Source organism: Phoxinus phoxinus, assembly GCF_949152265.1.
Source record: "Phoxinus phoxinus genome assembly, chromosome: 2".
NCBI classification, from domain to species: domain Eukaryota; kingdom Metazoa; phylum Chordata; class Actinopteri; order Cypriniformes; family Leuciscidae; genus Phoxinus; species Phoxinus phoxinus.
The window spans coordinates 41,129,617-41,157,412 of NC_136877.1; the positions used below are offsets into that span (position 1 = coordinate 41,129,617).

Here is a 27,796-nt window from a genome sequence, read left to right on the forward strand (position 1 = left end):
TTAACTCATTATTTTGCAGTAACGTTAGTCAAGATAACGGCGGAAACTGCGGTTACCATGGTAATTTTTTCGTCTGGATCATTTAACGTGTAAGTTACTAAACGACGGCGACTGTACTAAACCAGTCTCCTCGACTGGTTTATATCATTTTTAACTGCAAACTGCATATTTTTCCTGCTGCTTACAAAAATGTTTCAGTCATGTTGTTTCAATTAAGATGAAATTGTTTATCTAAGACTAAGAGCCATATAGAGCTTACCACCCAGGTTACATTTCAAGATGTTGTGTCTCAAAACCAAGTGCGCTAAGTTACCTAAGTTACCTAGACAGCTTTTTTGGGGCGTCATAATCGGAAAGAAATGATGTGACGTCACGTGCGCTCTTTTGGCAGAGTGGATGTTACATCACAGAGTGCTGAGAGTGCATGTGAGCTCATGCTACGGTATGATGCCAAAAAGGCTGCCTGGATAGTCAGCTTACTAGAGGTCACATTCTCTGTGTAGTCAGCTGCCTAACTAGACAGTTTTTGGGGGCATCTTTTAGATGTTTCACTTCAATGAGAGTGTCCATGCAACTGTATGTTGCACAAAATGCTGTATAGATAATCATCTTATTACACAAGTCACATTCTCATGTAGGCATTTTAGATTCCATTTCAAAATCATTTTAGGCAATATCTTTTCCCCGAGAGTGCATGTTGAGCTAACGCAATTGTATGATGCCCAATAAATACTGTCTAGGTAGGCAGACAGATAGTGTGTCTTTTGTACTCCAGTGAGCTACTTTCCTAGAAAGCAACGCTAAAAGCATTTTTAGGCATTATGGGCACAAAAACTCTCTTGGCAAAGAGTTAATGTTACATCACAGAGTGCTGAGAGAGCACGTGAGCTCATGCAACTGTATGATGCACAAAAACGCTGTCTAGGTAGGCAGCCTACTTGGTTTTGAGTGTGTGCTTCTTATGGTTCTGTGCACTTCGTTACTTCATTTTTTTAATGAACTGTTCAGTGGTTTCTATACCCTCTATTTCCATGTTTATTGTTTTAACAACTTTATCCCCCCTGACGTGTATCCTTCTTTAACTAACTGCAGACAGACTTGTAAACTAAACGGTAACTTATAAAGCTAAAAGTTGGGCATTTTTTACTGTCATAAAGAGTTCCCACAGAACTTAGAAATGTTAGGGGATTTTAAAATAGTTTTTTTTTAGGTCTGGGAAAGTCATGGAAATGATTCAAATCTTCTTTTTTTTAAATTATAGAAATGACGATAGTGAATGTAAATGTTTCTGGTTATGCTCAGCACTAAAATATTTAATTGCATGACATTGAGTTTAATCCTTATCCAGTAATCGGCTGGGAAGGTCATGGAAAAGTCATGGAAATAGTTTTTTTGGGATCCCTGACGTGACTATTCACTTTGCACTGCTTTTCAAATAACAGCGTGTTGCATGTCCTTTAGCGCAATCTGCCATGTACGAGACAGATGTGGTCGTTCCGCAGGAGCTGCGTCCAGACGAGGTGCACCTGCTCCAGGGAACCTACAGGTGGAGCAGAGGTCGCAGACGACGCTCGGACCATCAGCAGGAGGACCACCTGTTTCTACGGCTGCCTGCTTTCGGAAAGGAACTCTACTTGCAGCTCCATAGAGACGACTCTTTCCTCGCCGAGGGGTTTTTGATGGAGGAGAGGAGCGAGGAGGGCAGCGTTCAGCATGAGCCTGTTCTAAAGGTTCGGCGGTGTTTCTATACCGGAGCCGTTCTCAATCACACTGACTCTTTCGCCTCATTGGATGCTTGTGGTGGACTGGTGAGTGGAGTTCAAGTTGTTGGGATATTGTCACTGCTGGAAAGGCAAGAATGTGTTTTTAGTAACAAGAAACCTGATTTTGCTTAAAGAAAATTAAAGTCCTTTAATTTATCGAAAAATTCGGAATTTTTATTAATAATGAAAATAACAGTTTTTAGCGTTTCTTGAGCATCAAATCAGCATATTAGAATGATTTCTGAAGGATCATGTGACACTGCAGACTGGAGTAATGATGCTGAAAATTCAGCTTTGACATCACAGGAATAAATTACATTTCTAAATATATTAAAATAGATAATTTAAATGAATAATAATAATAAAAATAGTTCATAATATTACAGTTTTTACTGTATTTTTGATCAAATAAATGCAGTCTTGGTGAGCATAAGATACTTTTTTCAAAACAATTGAACAATAGTGTATGCTATCCAAAATAAGCAAAATTTTTCTGGTTAATAGAGTTTTATGAAATTGCTTTTGCGACATTTTGACGTGAAAACAAAACAGACGTGAAATCTTTTTTTGACACTTCCAGTGAGTAGAGAACTAACAATATAGGTGCTTTAAAAAAAATTATTAGAATAAATTAGAATTAATATTACATATTAGAAGAAAGGATATGTGCTTAAATGTTGTGAAATGCATTTAATTCTTAATGGTCCTAAAAACAGGCTTACATTTCTTATTATTTATCTTCTGATTTTGAGTTGAAATGTGACATTGACATGTTTTTGTGAGATACACCCGACCACACTTTGAATATGTGGTGGTTATTTGACTTGTGGTTGTGAGCATTCCAGGCCCACCCATGGGAGAGTTGTTTGTTTGAGAAAGAGTTTCCCTGACTTTGGTCCCATTACGATCATTCCATCTTTCAAACTTCCTTTTGAAATGCCATCAATCAAACGCCTGAAAGGAACGTGGCTCTCCATTATCTCAAGCTGTCAATTAATCTGATTAGAGTGCAGGTTTTTTCAGTCATCTGATTGGCCAGGGTTTGTGGTCTTTGATGTATTCTGACCAAACTTATTGATAAACCTCACTGACTGACAGTTCGGTTAACGGACAACTGACCACCCTGACCCTCTGTATGCTATGTGGAAAATGAGCTCATTGTTACTGTAAATGTTCTATCCACATGTGACGAGAAGGGTCAGACATTTTTGACACCTAAAGTGAGACTGACCGTGAGCAGATGTGAAGCTCTCAACAGTCTTGCAGATAAGTCGAAGATCAGCTGTGTGTTTTAACTAGCCCCATCTGACAGCTGTCAGTGACGCGAGCAGTTCTCTCGCCGCAAGGAAATATCATTTTGGATGGTGGAAATGCTGTCCAGTTTTCAAGCTATTTTTTACATTTTCATTTTCAAAAACATGAAAAAATCATACCAACCCTAAACTTTTGAATGGTAGTATGCTGTCCTAAATAAGCAAAATTTTCTGGTTAACAATGATTTGTTTGCTGTTTTTACATAACACTGTTTTCAACTAAAAGCTTTAAACGTTTTATGCGTTTTGGGCGTTCATTTACACAACTAGGCTATGTCATGTTGGGGGCCTTAAAACTTGAAACTTTGGAAAATGGGTTTCAAAGTGCAAGTTTGTGAAATCGAAATCGTCTCTGTGTAAACTATGAAAACACAAATGTGTGAAAATGGTGACATAATTCGCATACTTATTATGTGTTCAGTCTAAAGGCATGTAGGTAGTGTTTCTTTACAAAGAGACATCGACAACTACTGGCCTGGCATGAATAATACAGCGTTTTTTGTTGTTTTCGCAAATCCGTGTAAATGGTGATTGTTTTGACAACGTTGCCGGCTGTGTGCAAAAAACGTGAAGGAATTTATTTTCTGTTTTTAGTATATCGTTGTTGTGTAAATGTACCCTTAGATACTTTTAGGCTACATATTAATTGATTTAAAGCATATTTATGTTATAGTTACCATTTTGGATAACATTTTTCCACAGATTTTGTTTGTTTGTTTGTTTTGTCGTTTTTGCCCTTTATCACGATAGGCAGTTAGTTGACAGGAAGCAAAGTTGGAGAGAGAGAGGGGGACAGGACCGGGAAAGGTCCTCGAACCCGGGACGCCCGAATCGCAACTGCCCACAAGGCTATTGGCGCCGACACGGATCTTGTTGCAATGCATTGTGGGAATCCCTACTCATTGAAGAATGCATATAATGCAACTGTTGATTTTGTGCAAAAGAAGGTTGCTGTCTACGTAGGGAGCTCACTAGGCTTTGAAAAGACACCTTATGCGCAGAGTCTACTTCTTCTAACTTCTACTTAGTAATCTTGTTTAAACAATGTTGAAGTTTGAGAGGACAAGGTTTTCCTGCCTGTTAATGTCATTTCGGACCATTTTTACTGCTCTATCTTTCCTCGGAGTGTAGCCATATGTAACTGTACTTTGTTTAACCTGGTACATGTGGGGTTTGTCTGTACATGTTGTGATGAAAGTGTATGTTTTACAGCCTCTATGGGCAACTTCCTGTCAGCACTCCCATGTTCTTTTCCTCCTCCACCCGCCTGGGGCTTTATGCACATCTGCCTCACCTCCATCCATGTGCATTTTCCACTCTTTTCTCCAGCGAAGGTTCTGTTGAGCTGCTTGGATGCAGCGTCAATCCGGACTATTCCGCTTGACTGAACGCTGTTTCCGGATTTTATGCTGACTTTGTAGTTTTGGGCCTTGGCAAAAGGAGATAAATTATTATCACATTTCACATCTTTGTGCCCTTGAAGCCACGAGGGGTGGCACGGTCAGATGGAGGGGAAACAAGGCTTCGTATATGGGAGATCCTCAGAGGGGCTCATGATGAATGATCCTGGGTTTGCTGGTATAGAAAACACATCAGCTTCCTCCTGAAGCACATCATCTGAGATTCTCTATGCAAATTTTAAAGGAATAGTTTACCTAAAATTAAAGTTATGTCATTATTTACTGTACATCAGCAGTTCATAGTCCATATTATCTTAAATGTCTGTTTCTCACATTAAGGTATCATGTGACTTCATAAGTCTTAGTCACATGGACTAATTTTATAGTGATTTCACGAGAGTTTTTTTAAAAGCTTTGTAGATGTGGCTTTGTTCAGACATATGATTAAAAAAAAATCCAATTCAAATCAAGTAAAGCTGATGAAATATGAGCTGTCTGTTCAGGAAGTGCAGTCATTTTCTATTATATCTACATTTCTACTTGTTAATGTTTTCAGTATGTGCAGAACCTGCTTATTAAAGTAATTAAAATTAGCCTAATTCAAATTATAATTAAAATATATTAATTAATATATAGCAAAAAACTAACAATAAAAATTCTTTATAAATAAATAATAAAAAATATAAATACTTAATAACTTTTTTTACTTTTGAAAAACATGACTTTTTAAAATATCCTTAATATCTTACTGGACAGCTTTCTGAACATTCTGAGCATTCACAGATTGCCTCCAAAGTTACAAATTCTATCCAGATAAAGGCTTTCTCATCTGCCGTTATTGATTGTTCCACCTCATGTGTTTTCTTGCAGACTGGCCTGGTTCAAACTGAAGAGGAAAGACTGTTCATCACGCCAGTGGGCCAGGCTGCGGATTCCTTCTCTGGCTGGGAACACCGAGTGATCCGGGAAATACATTCTTCATCGGATGGACCTGCTACTGCTGCAGACAGCAGCCCGAAATTGTGCCAAACCATCCAAGGTGAGACATCGCTGCGCTGAAATGTGCTGGGCTTAACCGTGTCAAGTGTGGCAAGCCCCATTGATTTAGAGGTCATTTTAGTTCAGTTCGTAGCTCTTCAGGGATTTAATTTAGTCAAATTGTGGGTGCTAGTGGGAAAAGTGGTCTATTTATGCAGTCAGTTACACTGCTGTGGAATAAATGCTCAGTTTAACCTCTTTTTCACCCAGAGACCTTTACGATTTCTACATGCTATACTACTGTTTCTAAAGTGGATTTACAAGCACACAGATTCTAGGTTGACTATCAAGTGGTGACCCTTCATGATAAACTAAAACCTGTCCAATGTTCTTACAAGTGACAGATAAAATACTGTACATTTTTGTTGGACATACATCATTTGACATAATTTTAAAAAGTGGATTTATTTCACTCTCTCAACTATGCACAATTATATGTTTAGTTGCATTTTATTATTTGCATTCGGCATTGCTCTGTAGAAACAAACCTGTGAATCTCTTTTGGGTCACAACTCACCAGTGGTGAACCACTGTGCTCCAGGAGTCTGTTATCATAATCTCACGCTCGGATGCTCCCATCTTCCTCTTCCCTCCAGGACCGCTTAAGATTCAAGAGTTGTCAAGTCTGTAAATCAAGTGTTTCATTGAAACCTTTATGACTCCATGTAAGTCTTTGATGTCTTCATCTTTGAATCAGCGTTGAAAGATATTGGGAGAGAGATAGCTCCGCTGTTTTGCTCTTTAATGCCTTTATCGCACTGGTAAATGGTGGTAAACTCCTGTTGGAACGTGCTGCTTAGCTGTTGAAATACTACCAGTAAGAAAGCAAGTATTCTGTTGGCCTGCTCACGTACATTAATAATACCGTGCATATTTTCCAGCCCCTTGGGTTTTTCTTTGCCAGGATTATGGATTTTTCTTGCCGAAAGGAATTCGCATATTTGAAAACGGCCTCTTCTGTTCCCTCTGAGTCTCTGAATGCCTCCAGCATCTGCAGGTTTTCATATTCCGAGGCAGGAAGTTTTGTCTAAGCATATTGCATTATTGGATTTGTAGTTTACCCTTTGAAATGAAGATGCAATTATCCAAAAATCCGGGTTTGTGTGTCCATGTGTGTGGATATATACAATCCTATGGGCCAACCAAAACAATTTATGGAATTTCCAGTTGTACGCTACCCTAGTTCGTGGCTGATTACATTAGATCCAGACTTAAAGTCCCCTTGAACTTTTTGCTAGGTTCAACATCGTTCAAGTCCACTGTTTTTGCTTTTGACTTTGTGTACTATGAATATTACATAACCCGAGGATGAGAAGACCACCGGCAGACTTGACAAGTAGATTTTTTCCATATGCCAGTATCTGGGAATTTAAGTAACCAAAACCAGTTCATATAGGGGAAAAAACGGGAGTTGAAAATGAAAGAAAGGTTGGTGGGTATGCAAGGGTCTTGATATGTGGGCGCGCTTGTGTGTTTCAGGCATGCGGTTGGACTCTAGCGATCTTGTCTCTGCTGTAAAAAAGCTCCAGGTGCATTAGCAATGCGGTTTCCCCCAGCACCTGGTGTCTGCAAGTCAGTCAGTCTGTCAGTCAGGCGATAGACCAATAGGCGAAAAAAGTGCCAGATTTGCGGGGAAAATTCTTTCCTCTGCACTCATGTCTGTCGGAGGCCTTTCAGCTGGCCTGCCAGAGTCTTCTCTCTCTTTTCCCACCAGTGTTGGGGAAGCTGCTTCGAAACCTAAGCTTGCCAAGCTACAAGCTGCTCATAATTTAAAGTAGTTCAGATACAGTCAGGTTAGCCTTTTGATAAAGTAGTCTGTTCCACATCCGGCATGATTTTCAGTAAAATGTGTTGATAAAGTGGTAAAAATTTAACTGGTGTTATTCTTATGTGATTGACATTTGACATTGTGTATGGCATTTTTATCTGTCGTTTTTCATTAAAGAAATAGAGAAATTACACATTATTGTGATTGGAAAATGCATTGCTATTATACACATGCCGGCAGTCATTTTGTTTTGTATTTCGTAATGCTTTTATTTGAAGGGAATTTCTATCATATTTTTTGACAATTGTCCAAACACACAGATCCTCCTTAGACTTACAGTAGAAAGGAGCAAACGTTTGTCTGATACTTGACGACCACAGTTGCTAAGGTCAGTAATGTGTATTGTATAAAACATAATGTGCTAAACAGGCTCAACAGTAAGCCTTGTCATGTGCTTGTCCTTCGGACAAGTAAATCAGTCATTCACTTGTCCTAGTTGCTTGTCTGGAAAAAAACAAGATTTTTTTGTGGTGTAAATATATTTTTGTGATATTTACCCCAAGGCATTTTCCCCTAATCTTTTTTAATGTATGCTTCATCTTTCATTTAAAATTCTTAAAATGTATAAATAAATTAATTTAGAATAAAAAGACACTTATAGGGCTCTTACCAATCAAAATAAATAATCTACTATGAAAAATTACAACTGCATTAAATAATGTCATGAGATTGTTTTAAATATTTTTTGAATATATACAAATAAAAAATATTGGACAAAATATATACTTTTAAACATGAAACTAAACCACCAGTAGGTGTCAGCAAGTGATCGTCTTAATGAGTGAATCATTGAATCATTTAGACGATTCGCTCAGATGGCTGATGCATTCAAGAATGAGGCAGTTGTTTATGAATCTTTGACTCAACCGATTCGTTCAAAACGCTGAATCATTTAGTAATGAAACACGTCTTGCTGTGAGATGCTATGGTTCTGCTGTGATCTTTGTTTTGAACTATTTTCGCTGCTGAAATAGAACAAAAACAGTCAATATTGCGTCTAAAATGTAAGTACTAATGTAATGTAAAGTACTTGTTTATTGAAATGTCGTAGGAAATCAGTGTGACATTTTCAATCGTGATGGTATTCAGGAAGAGAGCACCCACTCTTGGTCGTGCGATGTTGCTTAACTGTATCATATGTTATAAATATAAAACTCCACATTTAGAATTATTTGTTTTACCACAGTAACGTTATATTAACTGATCTTCTTTGTGTGTGCTGCACTCATTTGTTTCGAAGGCCGATTGGGTCACACTGCGCAACGAAGGCTCCTTCCTTAAAAAAGGGACTGAAATGCGGCCTCCAAATAGGCCTATGGCTTTCGTTTCCCCTGCAATGAAGGTAACAACAGATCCGTTCTTGAAGGATGCATCCTCTGAATTTGGACTCTGCTTATGAATTGGGATGCAGCTAGAATATGAATGAACCGTTTAAATGAACTAACTGCCAAAATGAATCAGACTTTTCAACGCTATTTCAGTGAGAGAGATATTTTCATTACTTCATCTCCTCAGTGCTCAACAATGTGATGTAAAAAAAAATTATAATAATTTTGTTGCGCTGCACTGCTGCTTGTTGAAAAAAAAATAGCTAGCTGTTTTTTAGTTGTTACTAGTATTTTGAAACCAGAAGGACTGTCATGCAACTGCAAATCTACTAGTCACGTTACAACATTTAGTTTGTTTCTCCCCAAGATTATCGTTGCCCACTGTCTCTTCCTGTTTAAAAGCTCAAACCAGTTAAGTGAGAAAAGTTGAGCATAGCTTCCCACAATAACCCCACCTCAAAAACCAAACCGTCCCCAGAGAAGGATACTCGCAGAAACAGACCTTAAATCCATTAAACTCCAAATGCCCCTCTCGGACACACACACACACACACACACACACACACACACACACACACACAGTCTGGATGCGTAAGATGGATCAGGTTGCACGGTGGTGACGGCAGGAGTGAGGAATAGCTGCCGGTTTTCCTCAATGATTCCCTCTCTGTCTCCACTGAAATAGGATTCTGACAAAACGCACTTAGCACTTCTAATCGGGCCGTGTAATCTGCGGAGTTGTACGTCCGTTGATCCGTTCTACCCACGCTCACATGCCAGGAAGCTCAGGTTCGGCACAAACAGACGGCTTGCTTCATTCTTCATGTCGGTGCGTTACCGTCGTGAGTGGGGTTGAAGAGGATCAAGTATCCACATTGAGAGGAGGGAACGTCGGTTTGGGAGCAGACACAAAGACTGATCTGATCCGAGAGGAAACAACGTGTGAAATTTGTTGGGCTGATCCAAGAAGAGCGTTTGATTGATGCGTACAGCACATTCATGTTGAACTCTGGGGCTGGTTAGTGGCTAGTGCGGTGTCTGGAGAGAACAGAATCTACCCAAAATGATAATGAGAAACTTGTCATTTAGGTGGTGCGTTATCTGAACTGACTCAGTGTATTTGTTAATGGGAGAAGCACAGTGGTTAAAAGCTCTTGGATCACTAAATGAATGGTGATTTATACTGTCAAGATCTAAATTCAAGCTCTATTCTGATTGTGTCTCACAGAGTAACAGTGTACGAGTTGAGAATGATATGAGGGTGAGTAAAGGATGACAGAATAAAGAGAAAATGTATTACTTTAACAGTCCAGTTTCTTACAGCATTAGTTTGAGGGTATATATCTATCTCCCAAAAAATGCAGGTAGTGATAACTGAATTTATAAACATTCTATGCAGTGTGTAGGGAACCGAAGCATAAACAAAACGCCTCAGTCAATCATCTCAGTTTCGGGAGTGAGTCATGTTCCGTACACACACAATAATGATAATTTAGGGGATTCACTCACGCATTTAAATGCAGATGTCACTCCTGAAACTTTACTGTGTGTACATGGCCATTGAAGAGCTAAAAAAGTGTACCAGGTTGGTATTATGGGCTATAATAAAGTGGAGCGCTAAGAGTTATTATGTTAAGATCTCTTTAACATCTCCGTTGTTTTAGTTGTTTCTCCTAGGCTGCAAATAGATTAAATGAAGAGCAAAACAACAACAACAAAACAAAACAAAAAACAATCTGAGCTGGTATCTGCAACTTTGTCAACTATTGGCTCAGTTGTTTGTTTTATTTCTATTATAAGCCCTTTTGGGAGAAACATTTTAGTCAGGAAAGTTGATACTTAAACATAACTCAATAGAAAACAGCGTTTAGTCTTTTAAGCTATGGCGGAAAAACATTTCATAAAAGAGAATCATTTTTCAGCTGCTCTGTTATACAGAAAAAAAGCGTTTTTCTTCTACCTACCAATTTGATGGTCCACACACACACACACACACACACACACACACACACACACACACACACACACACACACACACACACACACACACACACACACACACACACACACACACACACACACACACACACACGAGATTGAGCAGGTCTGGGTATGTGATTTATGATTCCCCTTCAGCATGAAAATATTATTTATGGTCATCCACACCGTTTTCACCATTATGGCCCCTCACAAAGCTTCAGGGGCCTGACTGAGAGATTTATCGGCAGTTGATTAATTGAATTTTGGAATGGACACATCAGCATCATGGCCTGAAATCAGGTTAAATGTTGTGGAGAGTTGAAGTGAGCAATAATTGACCACATCCAAAAGTATCAATGACTTCGAATGAGTTTTATTAAGACTTATGAACATCAAAACGATGTTATAAACAAATGGATTGTTAAAGGAATAGTTCAGCCAAAATTTAAAGATCTGTCATTATTTACTCACCCTCATGTTGTTTCAAACACATATAAAGCCTTTTTTGAGTGGAGTATAAGGGGGCTTCACTCTGGTTGTTTAGTTCGGAACGGGACACGTTCACATGAAAAATCGGTAATGTGAACGCTGTCATGTGGACCCGGGAGCGCACTGGGGTACCGAACCCGAGACTACCTGAGTTCGGCTACTCCCGAACCGTGCTGCGGTTCGCGTGAAAGTAATAAGGACTTGGGTGCGCGCTCGTGGAAGTAAAGTGACCTGCGCATGCAAAAGAGGACTTGGACTCAAAAAAAAAAAAAAAAAGCAGAAGACCACCTTATGCGACACCACACACACACACACACACACACACACACACACACACACACACACACACACACACACACACACACACACACACACACACACACACACACACACACACACACACACACACACACACACACACACACACACACAGAGTAAACCTGTGTTGTTCACTCAGCTGTGCATAATAGCACCGAATTAATAAAACATATTGACAATATTTTGACCCGTGTTCTGTTTGTGTCATGCACGTTTGCGATGACGTAATATGCACGCAAACACAACAGGGTTCGATAGAATCAAGTTGAGTGTGAAACCAGACCAACGCTGCGGGGGGCGCCGCCGGAACAATCGCGCTCAGGCTCGTAGCAAACGAGCCCAGTGTGAAAGCCCCCTAAAAGTGTTTAATCTTCAAATATTGTTCATGGAAATGTGTTGTGCCATGTTTACGAACACTATTGATTCTCATGTCTCGTAACTGATTGAAGATCAAAACAACTTTGAATATGCAGAAATGTTGTAATTTCGGCAAAAGTTTCTAATATTTTGTTTTGTTTATCTTGCACAGAAAGCTATAATATGTTCAGATTTTGTTTTATGTTTTTGAAAGAAGTTTTACCAAGGCTGAAAAATTCTAAAATCAGTAATATTATGAAATTCTTTTTGCAATTTCAAATAATTGTTTTTTATTTGAATATATTATAAAATGTAATTTATTTCTATGATGGCAAAGCTGAATTTTCGGCATCATTACCCCAGTCTTCAACATCATCCTTCAGAAATCATTCTAATATGCTGATTTGATGCTCAAGAAACATTTCTTATTATCAATTTTGAAAAGAGTTGTGCTGCTTGATGTTTAAGTGGAAACTGTGATACTGTTTTTTTCTGTATCTTTGGTAAATATAACTTCCAAATAACTGCATTTATTTGATATCTTTTGTAACAAATGTAATAAATGTCTTTACTGTAACTTTTGATCAATTCAATGCATCCTTGCTGAGCAAAAGCATTATTTAAAAAGAAAAATCTTACTGACCTCATTTGAACAGTTAGTAGTGTCTGGTGATTCACTGTAGTCGTTTATCCAAACACATCAGTATCCTTACATTTTTTCCTGACTACAATTTAAAAAAAATGAAATAATTTGAATGGATATTTTAAACGAACACATGGTTGCATTTACACCTACTATGTGTATAAATGATATTTAGCATATGTGCAATTATTGCAGTTTAGGCTCCTCTAGCTGAATCTGGTTCTTCTCTGGGCTTTTCTCCCTCTTCATCTAAACATATTTTGGACGTTTTTCCTTTGGAAACTGGGAGTGCTCACTGTGAGCTCAATGCATGACAAAAGCACCATACAAATAAAAAGTGACTAAATATGGTTATTATGTAGTGCACAAGTAACATAGACTGTTTATGGTGCTGCTTTGTCATTTTTGGGCACTTGACAGCACCGGTCTTCATTCACTTTCATTCTATAGAATGAAAATCTCTGCTAAACCTTTCCTTGTGTCTTCCACAGAAGATCAAACACATCAGGGTCTATAAATAATGACTGAACTTGTGTTTGTGTGCACTGTTCTTTTAAAACATCAGAACAGCAGAAGCCACCTGAGTATAAGTCTTATTATTACTGCTAGATGACAGTTTTGTGATAGCTTCCTGACCATTAATAATGGTTTGTTCTTACTCATTACTTGTTTTATGGTTGTCTCTGTCTGCAGGAATTATTGATGGTTTCAGCACATTTCTAGTAAATGTGTGATTTTCAGTGTAATTTGTGTGGAAGCCCAAGGAAGGCACCATTAGTTTCCATTCTCTTTAAGTCAGATCTGCCTGAAAACAGCTGAGAATGGAAAAGATGCTTGTGCTGCAAAAAAAAGCGTCACATTAGCACCATATGTTGTGTTAGTCATTTATAAATGCGCGCGCATTCACACAAACACACATTTTCTAAACACCTGTAAACATACAGCGGAGACCCCCATCAGAAGGACCCCCATCAGAGCCCCAATGAATTATGGGGGGTGAGAGCTCAACTGAACAAACACATTTTTACAAGTTTTCAAATTGCCCTTTTGTTTCACTACTGGTGCACATCAGTGTTGTTTTAGGAATTATTTATATACTAATATTCATATTTTTAATTGGCTTTCATTTTTATTTTATTTTAATTTAATTTAATTTAACTCGTTTTTGTCATTTTTATTATTTTTTCATATTTATATTTAGCTTTAATTTATTAAGTTTTAATTTAAGTCATTTAATTTTTAACTTTTGTAGTAAAATTATATTGATTTCAGCTTTTATATTTTATATTTATTTCAGCCATTGTTAGGATTAAATGTTCTATAGTGAATGCTAAGATTCATAATGTGATATTGTAAACTTGCATTAGTTAAAGTTATTAAAATTGACATGTTTATAGTTCAGAGATAAGTTAGCAGCACATCAATGCAGTAGCACTTGCTTGTATTCACACAGAAGTGCTTATTTCCTAGCAGAAGTATACATTCCATCTGTTGATCGCAATGGTTTCATATGTGATGCCGAAGAACTGGATAAATGCCTTCAATGAATGTATTAGCAAAGACTATCAAAGTGCAACACAATATGGCGGAATAAGTCCTGCCTTCTAAATAAGAGCCAATTACTGATTGGTAAAGTCATCGCGTGACGCGTCACTGCAGCTCCGGTTCCTGTAGAAACGGTCAGTGTTCAGAGGACTGCGCATGTACATTAGCTTAGTCCAGCATGAAGATTTTTTTTTTTTTTTTTCATGATTCGAGTGTTTAGAAACAAAATTGATGAGACCGTTGCTGTCAGATTTCATTGGGGATTTCAAATATAAAATTTAATGTTAAGCTTGGCGAACAGTTTTGGAGAATTTGATGTTTCCCCATTCAAAGAGCTGCACTTGCATGCCTGAGAGACGTTTCAGAGATGGCCGCCGAGTGAAATGACTTTGGTATTAGTACAAGCTAGTACATTTTTTTAGTTTTTTTTTACTTAACGATAAAACAGCTAGATAAAGCGAAACAGTTTGAATCATCATTTAACATTTTGGGAGCTTTAAGGACAAATCGGTGGGTCTGTGCAACCCAGCAAACAAACCAAAACTGGACTCCAGATGGTGGAAACCCACTGTTTAAAGCAAAATGATACTTTAGAAAACTGTAACTTTTTTTAATTTGTGTTCTGGTAAACACTTCTTTGCTTTTTCCCTAAGATAATGGATCATCACATCTCTGGGGAATTTTCCAGGTGTCTTCAGTAAACAAACACATACACACTCATGTTTATTTTGGGAAATGCAACTGCAACCAGACTATGAAAAGCTCACACCAAGAAGGAACACTATCTATTCCTAATACTATTTATGTGCGATTGTTGGTTGTGGTGAAAGTGTATTATGAATGGATTTTACCTGCTGACAGGTTTGTGACGGGATCAGTTTTCAGCCATTTACCTCACAAATCCTCATGGGCTCATCTTACGTATACAGTTATCGGCCAATGCCAGTATTCAATTTGCATATAAAAGTTACAAAAACAATATATATATTTTTAAACATGCACCTTTCAATCAGTCACAATAAAACCGTTTTGGTTTTATTTCTGTCTCTGTTCTTTCGGTCAGGTCTTATTTCTGGTGGACATTGGCTCCCTCAAAGGTTTGGACTTGGTTACAGTAAAGCTGTGGCCTTTGTTGAGATCAGGTCTAATTGTGCACACACAACATATGCGATGTAACTCTGAGGATGAATTGTGCTTGTTTAGAACCAAAATGTGTCCCCTGCTTAGAGCTGACAGCAGGTCCAGTCAAACATTGTGCTTTATAACCGTAATGTTTGAAGAGTTACTTTCTGTTTGTTGTTGATTTGTTTATCAGCTCCAGGAACTGTAATTCTGTGTTTGTCCTATGTATCAATCTCGATGTCTTTGTATACATGTGTATGTCTTTCAGAGTAACAAAGAACACATTTCCTGAAATAATTGCAGGTTTGATGCTAAGACATGAAACATACCCTGCACAAGTACACGCAATCTGGATTTTAGTATGCACGCTTGCATTCATGTTTGCATAAAGTTTTCAACCATTCAAAAGAACGGTCCATACGTTTTTTTTTAAAAATAGAAATGCTTTGAAAAAGCAATGATGCATTAAATTATCAAAGCTGACAGTAAAGACATTTATGATGTTACAGAAGATTTCTATTTCAAGTAAATGCTGTTCTTTTGAACTTTCAGAAGTTGATTAATAAAAACATCCTGAAAATTGTTTCCACAAAATTGTCATCCACAAAAATATTAAGCAGTAAAAAAATATTAAATCCACATATTAAAATTATTTAAAAAAGGATAATGTGACACTGAAGAGAATACTGAAGCAATGATGCTGATAATTCAGCATTGCTGTCACAGGAATAAATTACATTACAAAAATATTTAAAATAGAAAAAAATATATTTTAAATTGTAATATTTCATAATTGTACTGTTTTTACTGTATTTTTTATCAAATAAATGCAGCGTTGGTGAGCATAAAATACTTTCTAAAACATCCAAAAATTTTACCGACCCCAAACTTTTGAATGGTAGTGTACAGTATTTCTCTGGCCTAACAGCTCAGTTTTTTGTACTTGTGTGTGTGTTAGACAAGAAGAAGGAGAAAAGGGCAAAAGGAGCAGAGGAGGTGCGTGGCAGGAGGAACGCCATCAGGCTGAGTAGAGAGTACACCGTGGAGACGGTCGTGGTGGCCGACGCAAATATGGTGCAGTACCACGGTGCTGAGGCTGCCCAACGCTTCCTGCTCACCGTCATGAACATGGTGAGTCACATATTCTCACATAACATATAGGCTGACATATGTAATAATAGTCAGAAAAATCTCTTTTTTTTTAATGGAAGTTTTATGAACCTTTAGACAAAAACCCCCCAAAAACTTTAGGCTATATACAAAGAGTAAATTCTTCATTAATTTTCACTGTAATTAACACAATTATTATTGTTTAAAGGGATGGTTCGGAGTAATTTCAATCTAGGATCCTTTGTACCATGACCTCGAGCCAAATTCCCTCGAGTTTATTTAGAGATATCAGCCGAATGGCTTAGTGCAGGCGCTAATGGATCCAAGGATGTATCTCGTAAATTAGCCCACTAATAATAATGGCCGGAATGGTACCAAACTTCTACAGTGGTACAAATGGGTTCTGTACTCATAAAACAAGGCATTGGAAAGTTTGTAAGTTCATCATTATTTAAATTTACACTTGCCTGATGGCTTATGCTACCACTAACATGGACGCACATTTTTTTTTCTTCTTTTTTTCGAAGTGTTGACAACTTAGTGTTAACTAATAATATCAACAAAATATTAGTGCATTCCTGGAACTGGGCGTCGTTACACTACATCCTTATGCATTGCTTTCTGCCAGGACTTTTACAGGCTTTTCCCAAATCACGGAAGTGACCTAGACGTCCTGGTTCGTGGTAGCATAAGCCATCAGGCAAGTGTTATTTAAATAAACTCCTGATGTACTTGCAAACTTTCCAATGCCTCATTTTATGAGTACAGAACCTATTTGTACCACTGTAGAAGTTTGGTTCCGGGCATTTTTAGTGAGCTAATTTACGAGATACAACCTTGGATCCATTAGCTCCTGCACCAAGCCATTCGGCTGATATCTCTAAATAAGCTCTAACTTTAATAATGTTCGACCAAGGGGAAAAAAGCTTCTGAGGGGGTGTTTGGCTTGAGGTCATGGTGCAAAGGACCCTAGGTTGAAATTACTCCGAACCATCCCTTTAATCGGCTCAAAAGTAATTGTTAATTGGCTATTAGAAATAAATAGTTCTCACTTTAGATTAGGGAAAATGGAAACCTGTCACTAATTGAGTGCTTTAAACCTACCTTTATTAGACATTAATCACATAATTTTCACTGTTCTTTAAATTGTTTACAAATACATAAACACATACGTTGGCATATGTTGTTTTATACTGTTCAAACCGTAAATTCTATCCCGTTTCACTAACTCTACCCCTAAACCTACACTACATTAATACTAATGCAATTAATGTCTAATAAAGGTTGGTTTAAAGCACTTAATTAATGACATTCTAGCTGTGACCTAATCTAAAGTGAGAAATATTTACAGCTAATAAGTTGTTAACAATGCATTAAAAAAATCTGTTTTCTTATGAGCTAATTAAATAATAATATTTTTAGTTTTAGTTAACAATAATAACCCTGGTTTAGATTGTTTACACTACATATTTTGCATGTAACAGAGCCTTTGGACACTAGAGTAACTCCTGGTGGCAAAATGGAAGAGAAATGGGTCATAAAACACGGCAGAGATAGCGGTTGGGAGAGAGTGTGTGAGCGTAACATTTGCTCTGCTGACCGCAGCTGTGCTGTGTGTGACATTCATGAGTCGGCAGCTCTTGGACACACACATTCACGCACACACACCTCTCTTTAATCACATGGGCTCTGTTACAAAAATGAGAGTGCCGTCTATAAGCCAGATTTACTAAACCGAGCAATTTAGCGTGAGAGCGCAATTCCAAAAACGCGCCGATGGGAGTGGAAAGTTCTGCTCGTGATCTATTGACAAATTAAAGAACACAGACGCAGCCGGATCATTTCCAAATGACCAACACAAACTACCAGTTAGTAGACGTTCATTCTTTGTTGCGTCTCTCTTACGTTTATGTGTGTTGCCTTGCCACCGTCTGTTGCCTTTCGGATATTTGTAACTGGTGTTGGAACTTTATTCTTCTGTCTTCATCTGTCTGCCTGCAACCACTTGTGACAGAAGAGCAGACTTCCAAAAATGGATATAAAAGCCCAAATTATATGGCTTAGGAGAGAACCGATCTTTTGAACTTTAGCCATTTTGCCATCACCTGCCCCCTCGACGACAAGACCCTGAAGACCTTGTTCTGGATCGGGGGGAACTTTAACCACCCCATAGACCTCCCAGACACCATAGGACTTAACTGGAGGGAGGCCGCCGTTAGGTGTCTGGAGAGGGACCAGCCCCGATTCAGACCACAGCCAGATCCAGAGCCAGATTTACAACCATCGACCACAGAGAATTCGCGAGAGCCCCCACAGACATTAAGGAACCACCCGCCGCGACGAGTAAGCCAGAGGACAAGAGGACAGCGCTCACCATGGTCCCAGAAGTGAAGCCCCCAAGCGAGTCTGACCAGGGATGTGAGCCCACGACACCAGCGGCCGAGAGAATGGAAACCACGTACAACCACCATTCTGGATTCTGTGGCTCCGCCTCCGGCCTCGGATAACTTTGCTCCATCTCGTCCCGTCGGTTCCCTCGTCCCACCGGCTCCCCCGTGGTCAGTCGTCCCTCTGACAAACACAAAACAAACACAAGACAAAGAACTGAACAAACTATAGGGCCTTATATACACAGGATAGCTAAACAACAGAACCAGAGACAGGTGCTAAACGTATTCAGTAACCATGGAAACAAACTAGGATCGGGAACATAGGAACAGAACAGAACCAAACCAAAACTTAACGAAACTAACATACTTGACAGCACTAATAAATGCCAGTTTCAAAGTTACGCTTATTTAGACAAGCTTGGCAAAGAACTAGTTCACAAACCCTTTATTTCCATAATTTGAGTGAAACAAGATATTAAATGAATTACAATGTATGCATTGACTTGATTTGATCAATCTGGGATTGACTAGACTGAAAGTAGCTGTTTCAGAATGGAGGTTTCAGGTTGTTGGAGAGGTTGATACATTAAAACTTTTACTTTGAAAATGAAAGGGATTCATGACATCAGAGATTCAAGACTAATATTATTTTGGTATTATATTAATACATACAAATAAATAGTTAAATGAAAACTAATAATATAAAAATAAAAGCAAATTCAAAATGTTAAAAAATACTACAACAGTATAGGCTATATAAAATAATTCTGATTTATATACAAGATTATGAAGACCACTTTTTTTTTCTCTTTGAAATAAGGTGCAGTGTTTAACACCATGAATGTGTATTAAAATATTATTATATTGGCTAACAATCAGCTTCTGTACCTGTTCAAACTTTAAGATGAGATTGTGTGTAGGTTTGAAAGGATAGAAGAAAGAAAAATCTTCTTGTGTATTTCAGTTCATCCCAGAGTGAATGACCTCACTCTCATTCAGAACGGGTTCGTAAACACAGTGTGCGCTGCGAGCGTCTGGAAACAAGCCTGTGTAATAAAGTACAAACAAACTAAATATTGATCTGTAAAACAGTCCACAAAACAACACCTCACTGCATCTGCAGTGGTAAAGCAAAGCTCATCAATTTAAGAACGGCCCTTTCTACTGTAGCTCTAATGACAATGATGAGTCATATGAAGATTAATGTACAAATAAATGAATTGCCCAGATGTGTGGGATTTTGTAAGAAAGTACACCTCTTTTTGTCCTCCCTGAGGACCTTATAAATCCATTCTTCACAGACGAGTTCGACAATGCTGTGGAAAATCGTGCTGTTATTCTGATATTCCCCTCCAGATGCTGGTTACTCATCAATATCTGAATCCTCCCTTCAGTTCAGCTCTATACTTCTTCATTAACTTTACCCCGCATGGAATTGTCGTTGATTTTTTTTTCTGTACAATAGTAAAAAATAACGGTATAGTGAATCACACAGGTTACTCGTGAGGGTGATGAAAGCTCAACTCTATTTCTTTCTTGATTCTTTTATCTTCCTTTATGCTGCATGTTCTAAATCAGAAGTTATTGTGTAGCAAATTGGCTGAGGCCAATATGGTTTTTAAATAACAAATGTTGATGCTTTTACTCAGTATTACACAATATTTTACATTATCTGCGCAAAGTGTCAGTTCCAAAATTGTAGATTTTGGAACGGTTTATTGGCCAACAGTATATAACCAATAAAACTTCACCAATACAAAAAAACTGAGTCATGTTGCAAATGAGTCATTGAATCAGTGTTTTGAATTGATTCATTCAAAAAGACAGTTTGAACTAATTCACAGAAATTAATCGAACTTATCAACTGAAACTCCATTTCTGCTTTGTTACAATGAGACAATGACTCAAGTCTACAGTATTTTCTCAGATTTTTTTTTTATTCACTTCATTGAAATGGTATTAAATGTCTGTTAAATGCCAAGCAGGCATGTTATAAGCTGATGTTGGTATCAAAATAGCCCAATATCAGATAACTTATCGGCCTAGCTGGTATATCGGGCTATTTTGATACCAATATTAGCTTATAACGTGCCTGCTCGGGATTTAACAGACATTTGATCTTTGACTACTAAATACTAGATACTTCATGTTTTTGTAAGGAACCTGTGCTTTGTCATGTCTTTTATTTTGAAAATTTTAATTTGAGTTCATGTTCCTTTTGTAGTTCTGTTCATGGTCTTTGTAGTTCTTTTGTTCTTGCTAATTAGACTCTGTTGTCCAGTGTTATATAATTAGTCCTGTTATTTAACCATGGTGTTCTTTCTTACCTGTACGGATTACTGTCTGAATGTTAGTTTGTTCTAATCTTCGTGTGAACGTGCCCTTCATAGAGTCATTGTCGATGAAGCGCTACGCTCTATGTCATGTGTCCTACGCTCTATGTCATGTGTCCTACGCTCAAGCCATGAATTACTGTTTTATCTGCATCTAGGCATCTGGTTCTTGGAGCACGTTACGGTTTTGTGCTTATTTTTACAGAATTTTAAGTCAATATTCCGTCAAAGCTTTGTCTTTGTTATTGTGAAACCCCAACTGGTCAACTGCTAAACAATAACATAACTTTTAAAACTGAACTTTTAATATGTGATATTGCATATTTGATCAGTAAGTTAATTATCTTGTCTTGTTCTCTTTGTATAGGTTTATAACATGTTTCAACACCAGAGTTTGGGTGTGTGGCTCAACATCCGGGTCACCAAGCTAGTTCTCCTGCACACCCGTCCAGTAAGTGTGACCCCGTGATGTACACACACTAGATCAACAACCAGATCTATGTAGTTACTCAAGCATTTATCCACTCCCTTGCTGTTTTATTCTTATTCTCAGGACCTGCGATGTTATCTTGCTCAGTGTGTGTGTGTTTTAACTACCGGTTTTCCCCTCCATTTTATTGCTGGATTACATTCTCTCTAATGGCTCCGTGTCTGCCAGAAGGTTTTTTGAGTAATCACATCTAAAGTGTAAAATGACGTATGTCAGGATGTCACTGAATAGCCATTGGTGTGTGTGTGTGTTTTGTGGCTTCAGAGCAAACCTTTTGGACTCACAATCTTTGATATCAGGAAGATAAAATCAAGGAAATTATGGGTTTAGATGCTTGAAACAAACTGACTTTAAGTCCAGCTGAATTACACCAGCAATTCTCAAAGCCATTTTGATGGCGTTTTGTGATCGATGTAATCAACAAAGACCACATTTATGTCAGCGGAAGTTCATAAAGAAATGAAAAATCCCATGGAGACTGTTATCTTTGATGCTAAATAATATGTGCTGGTGTACTTCTACAAGTTGACAGACTTTTATTAGAAACACATTTAAAATTGGACCAAAAAACACACACTAAAAGTTTGGAATTGGTTAGATTTTTTTTATGTTTTTGAAAGAAGTCTCTTATGCTCACCAAGGCAACATTTATTTGATCAAAAATACAGTCAAAACAGTAATATGGTGAAATATTATTACAATTTAAAATAACCGTTTTCTGTTTGAAAATGTTTTTTCAAAAATAATTTATTCCTGTTATGCAAAGCTGAATTTTCAGCATCATAATTCCAGTGTCACATGATCCTTCAGAAATCATTTGTCTAATAAAACACTCTCTATAATAAATAGCAAGTAGCAAAGTAGCAAATCATGATTCATGTAAACACCATAAAGGCTGTTTAAGCCCAAATTTGATTTGTGTGCCCCCTTTCCTGTGTGAATAGGAAATATTGCTCTCGCCAATTTTATAGGGTCTTTAAAGTAAAATCCACTGGCTCGAAGAGTAAACTATTTAGCCCTGTAAATAGATGTCATATTTAATTTGAGGCAAAGAAAACAAGGCCAGAATTCATCATGTCTTACTGTTTTAATGGAACAAATAAATCCTGCATGTAAGGTGAATGGACTGACATTTAATACTCTGATTATGTTTAAATGACCACTGAAGGTTTGTCCTTACAAAATAAAGTGGGAAACATTTCATTTAAACCTTTGCTGTATCATAGTCTTATAATTATATTCTAATGCGCAGTTATTGTCCAATGTGCTCTCAGGAAAAACTGAAGGTGGGCCATCATGGTGAAAAAGCCTTGGAGAGCTTCTGTCACTGGCAGCATGAGGAATACGGCGCACGATACCTGGGTAACAATCACGTTCCTGGGGGCAGAGATGACCCTCCTCCTGTGGACGTGGCTGTGCTGGTCACCAGGTACTGATCAATCATGCTTAAACAATCATAGAATGACCCCAACAATTATTTGGACATTTCATTCATAGTTGTATGAATGTCATTGCATTAGATAATGTTTTTTTTTTAAACATTGCATTTATTTAAAGAAAGAAATAGCTCAAGCAAAACACTGTTAGTTTCATACATCCACAAAAATTACCAATACGCCAGTTGATTAAAAGACACTGACCAAAAACAATGAAGAAAGTTAAAAGATCATGCAGCATTTGAGATGCTTGCAAAGTAATGCAATTGCATTCAGATATTTTAAGTGTTGTTTCTGCATCCAAATACTTTTTGGGCCTATCGCATCTGCACAGATATTATTCTTCATTTCGCTTTTCTTCCTCCATCGCCGTCCCCCTTTTATCTCTCTTTTTTTTACGTCTTTCACTTTCCGTTTTGTCACTCACATCCTTTGAAGTCCTGTATCTTTCAGCTCTTGGTTGTTTAAGACAGATTTAACCTTTTTTCATCCCTTTTATTGAGATCCAACACAATTTGAACCTGCCAGTATCTGAGCTGTGATAGACCCTAATAATCCTTCTGTCAGCGAGACAAGTTTGCTCCCAATCTTCATCTTTTCAGTACAACAGATTACTAGCGGCAGCCAAAACACTGCATTCCCGGCGTGGGATTAGGGTTTATTAGCGTACTGTAATTTTCAGATTCAAAAAAAGTAAAGAAAAAGAAAACCCTTTTGTTAAACGACTCATGTGAGCCTGTCAGATAATATCTGTCATCCCGGACCCGAGAAGGTCGCAGGGAGAGCGAGCTCACACAGAGAGTGCCTTTGTTCCTCCTGCGCCGGGTTAAATATGATCTCCGCTGGCGTACAAAAGGAACTCTCTATAAGGATGCGGCGTACAGGAGCAACATCTGTCTCGGCTTGCATGCCAAGATGGCTCGGGGCAGCGAGAATGCATCAAAGCAAATTAAGGCTTGACAAGGTGCGCCTCGGTTTCCCCTCTCACAGCTTTGGAGCTGACAGTGGCTCGTCCCAGGATCCTGCGGCACTTGCTGACTGAAGAAAGATTATCTTCTTAACGCATCTACGGCCACATACTGTAGATGCGCTTTTCACTGCTCTTCTAAGAGATTAAACTCATTCTGAACACAATCAGCCCTTCGCTAAGACCCCTCATAAAATCCTAACTGACCAATCTGTGCTCATTTTGTGCATTTTAAACTATATATTAAACTATTTCAGGGGGAGTGATGCTGTCTCAGTACAGCTACCATGTACTCTACTGTATCCTCCACAACAATGCATTCACAATCTTATATTATTACAGGTTAAAGTGAGCAACTGCTGTCCGTATGAATATGGAACAGAATATACAGGAATTCACTCCTGAATTAAATGCAGTTGTCACTCTCGTAACTTGAGTGTGTACTAGGATTGTGCATCAAATGTTGAATGTGCACCAAAGTCTTGTGTGAATGTTTTAGGATAGATGGATGGATGGATGGATGGATGGATAGATCTATTGATGGCAAAGGCTTTGACAATTTTTTATGCGCAGTATTTATGCATATTTTTTATGCGCAGCTTGTCAGTGCAGCACGGCTCTGTGATCAGTAGTAAATGCTGGTCCATCTGAAAGCCAGAGGGCGCTATCAACTGCACGTTATAAGCGACTCAAACTCGCAGTGCTTTCAGATGGAGCAGCGTTTACTATTGATCACAGAGCTGTGCTTCACTGACAAGCTTTGCATAAAAAAGAATCGCTTTCCGAGTTGAAAGGAAAGCTGCTTTAGTTACTGTTATGCAGGATGAGGTTTGAAATGCTTTTGCCTGGACAGTTTTGCAGCAGTTGTGACAGAGTCCTCCATGCATGTCAGCACTAATGAAAATCAGCATGCCTAACTGTATCCATTCCTAGCCATCCTTGGCTAAACGGGATTCGTCTTCAGCACCCAGCTGTGTGTCACATTCACTTAAGCTGTGAAGGAACAGGAAGGGAAACCAGAAGCCCACATCAAAAACCCTTTGGAATAGAGGGACATCAGACAGCCAAAGTGAAATGTTGCAGAGCACGTATGGTGCAAACGTTTGATGATTATAGACTCAAAACAAGAGACATCCATCTTAGCTGTCTGATGTTTAGTAAACAACAACGTCTTTGTTCATTTTCTTGGTCTAAAAGCCTATTTGATTTATTTTTTCTGTCTAACCATCTCAAAGGTCTTTAGTTTGTCATTTGTTGCCCACTTGTGGTACCACTAGTGTTGGGGAAACTACTTTGAAACTAGCATCCCAAACTACAACCTACTCGTAATTTAAAGAACACTATACAGTCATGGGGCCCTATTTTAATGATCTGAAATGCAAGTATCAAACGCGAAACGCAAGTAACTTTGTGGGCGGATCCCGGGCGGTGTTGCTATTATACTGGCCGGATAAATTACTCTTGCGCCCGACGCAAATATAAAATGGGTTGGTCTGAAGTAGCTTCATTATTCATAGGTGTGTTTTGGGCGTAACGTGAAATAAACCAATCAGAGCGTCCTCTCACATTCCCTTTAAGAGCAGACGCGCTTGTTCCATGGTGGATTGCTATTATAACGGTGGATTTGCCAGCGCACGCCAGGAGCATTTCACAGCCGAGGAGACCGACATTCTGGTCAGGGCCGTAAAAGACGTATGTGGATGGGAGAAACCCACCCAAATTAGCTTCGGTTAAACAGGCGTATAATAATTTGGGTAAATGTGTAAGCTAGATTTATGCCTATTTTTTTCACATCTTCATGGACACAACAATGATTTCCCTCGTGTGTTCATATTTGTCCTTGTAATAATGTATGATTTGCAAAAATGAAAACTGCTGCATCTGTTTAGATTAGAGAATCAAAGTGTATGTGCGTTGTTCACACGCTACATAATGGCCAAGCATGCGCCCTTAAAATAGCATCTGAATAACGCGCAACGCACCACTGACTTTAGACTAGGTTTTTCCTGGTCAGTGGCGGAATTGTTTTCTCAAACTGCAAAATACGTTTGCGCCGAATGTTTCCTCTAATTTACCAACGTGCGTCTGTGGAGGGAAAAGTCCCCTGTGCGCGGGTGCTAAGTCAATTGCGCTGGTTGCAAGATAGGGCCCAAGGTGTTCTTTTGAAAAAAGTTACACTGAAGAAAATGTACACTAATTTTAACTTGCTGCCTTAAAATCGAGTTGTATAGTATAATCAACTTGGTTGAAAAAAAAGTCTATTTACGGTAAGTACCGTAGACATATTATGTTAGTGAGGTTGCTGCTTTTAGTTAGTTACTCCCCAACACTGGGTATCAGAATCCCTGCTTGTTATTTGTTAACAATTTAGTGTTTAAAACCACTGTAGAAGTATCTGGTTTTCTGGCTCTCCTCACCTGTTATTCATTGTTTAAGCTCAAAAATGGTTTTGGTAAAGTCAAATTACAGGCTTGGAGGCTGCTGGAGTTCAGCCCTGCCAATGCCAATTACAAGAGGAAGCACAGCAGACATCTTTAGCTTTTTGTTGTTAGAAGATTTGAAGGCATTGAACATGGTTGTGCTAGACTCAGGAATGCTTTTCAATCCTAAATGTCGACTGCTTATGGAGAGATTCAAAGGTACCTTCAGCTTGAACTGACGTTGACCCTGATGGGTTGTTTAATTGTGCTTTAGCAAGGAGCTTGTTTAGTTTGTTTGTTAGTGTTTGGTGCAACTCTTATTGTGCTGAGAAAGCAAAAAAAGCAAAGTCTCTTAGATCTTCTTGAATGTCAGATGGGTTTCCTTTGGTGGCTGGGAGGAGCTGTGCTGTCTGCATGTAATGTGGGGACAAATCTGTTTGAATTCAGGCCAGTCAGGAAGTGGGGGGCCAATGCTGCTTTTTGTAAGTGATACTGGACGATATCCAGACATCAAGTCTTGTTTGGTGTTTGCATTAGTCTCTTTCTTTTTTTTCTGCGTCTCGCTCTCTCTCTCTGCCCTCTTCTGTCTGTCTGCACTTCTCCAGAGACACCCTGAGCCCTGATGTATGTGTAGTGCAACTTCACATTGATTCGCTCCCAGATGCTGACGTGAAGCTGTCAGCACCTTGCTCAGTCATCAGATGGGTACGTGGGAAAATGGCCCCTTCTAAAGCATCTGTTTGCCATTTCACACCCAGCCCTGGCTATTAGACATTCTCTGTTTGTTCCATAGGACCACATAGCTCTGACATAATTCTCAGCACACTCACATTAGCCTTGCTGTGGTGGCAAAACACTTTTAGCACTGATCTGCAGTCAGTGGCTGCATTTACACCTGTATCCAGATGTTGTCCACATACACATTGAAGAGACAGGTGTATAGTAAACGCGTTTCAAATCGGAATGCTATCCGATCAGCGTGTCCTGGTTTGGAGGTAGTCGAGGACGCATTGTGATCGGATCTCAGTGTAATGTAAACGCAATCCAGCCATCGTGTCTGCATTCACAGGTGGACGTCATATAAATCCCCCAGTCTCCCCACGTGGCTGTCAGAAAATAATGTCCAGACGCAGTTTTGACAATAAATTCAACTTATTTGAACCTTACAATAAACGTCAATATTTAAAACAGTTTATTTAGCCTTACATGATACTGTGTCATTTTTCATTTTAATTGCACAACATTATCTGAACGAGGCGATCGCCTGTACAATCACAGCTGTGAGGCATGAGATCTTAATGAAGAGTGTGCCCTGCTTTGCCAGAGGAATAATGGGAATAAACTTTTTATTTTTTAATGTTTTGAATGTTTTTATTGTTTCAGCATGTTTATTAATCACCCATTTCTGTTAATATTGTCATTTCACTCTATAACCTTAAACCCCGATGAGGATGATGTGACTTGTTTAACATGATCAACCCAGTTATTTTTGTATGATTAACTCTGGAAATATTCCTTCATTCAAA

General features: G+C 38.5%; 1 protein-coding gene across 2 annotated transcripts in view; it reads left to right on the forward strand.

Annotated features, from left to right (window-relative positions):
- Window positions 1–27,796, forward strand: part of adamts17 (ADAM metallopeptidase with thrombospondin type 1 motif, 17) — a 127,145-nt gene that overhangs the window by 1,344 nt on the left and 98,005 nt on the right. For both annotated transcript variants that reach the window (XM_079638183.1, XM_079638184.1), the window contains exons 2-6: window positions 1,462–1,808; window positions 5,347–5,515; window positions 16,083–16,255; window positions 21,325–21,408; window positions 22,722–22,876. In XM_079638183.1, coding sequence (XP_079494309.1) covers window positions 1,462–1,808; window positions 5,347–5,515; window positions 16,083–16,255; window positions 21,325–21,408; window positions 22,722–22,876 — 928 coding nt within the window. The remainder of the gene's footprint in view (window positions 1–1,461; window positions 1,809–5,346; window positions 5,516–16,082; window positions 16,256–21,324; window positions 21,409–22,721; window positions 22,877–27,796) is intronic.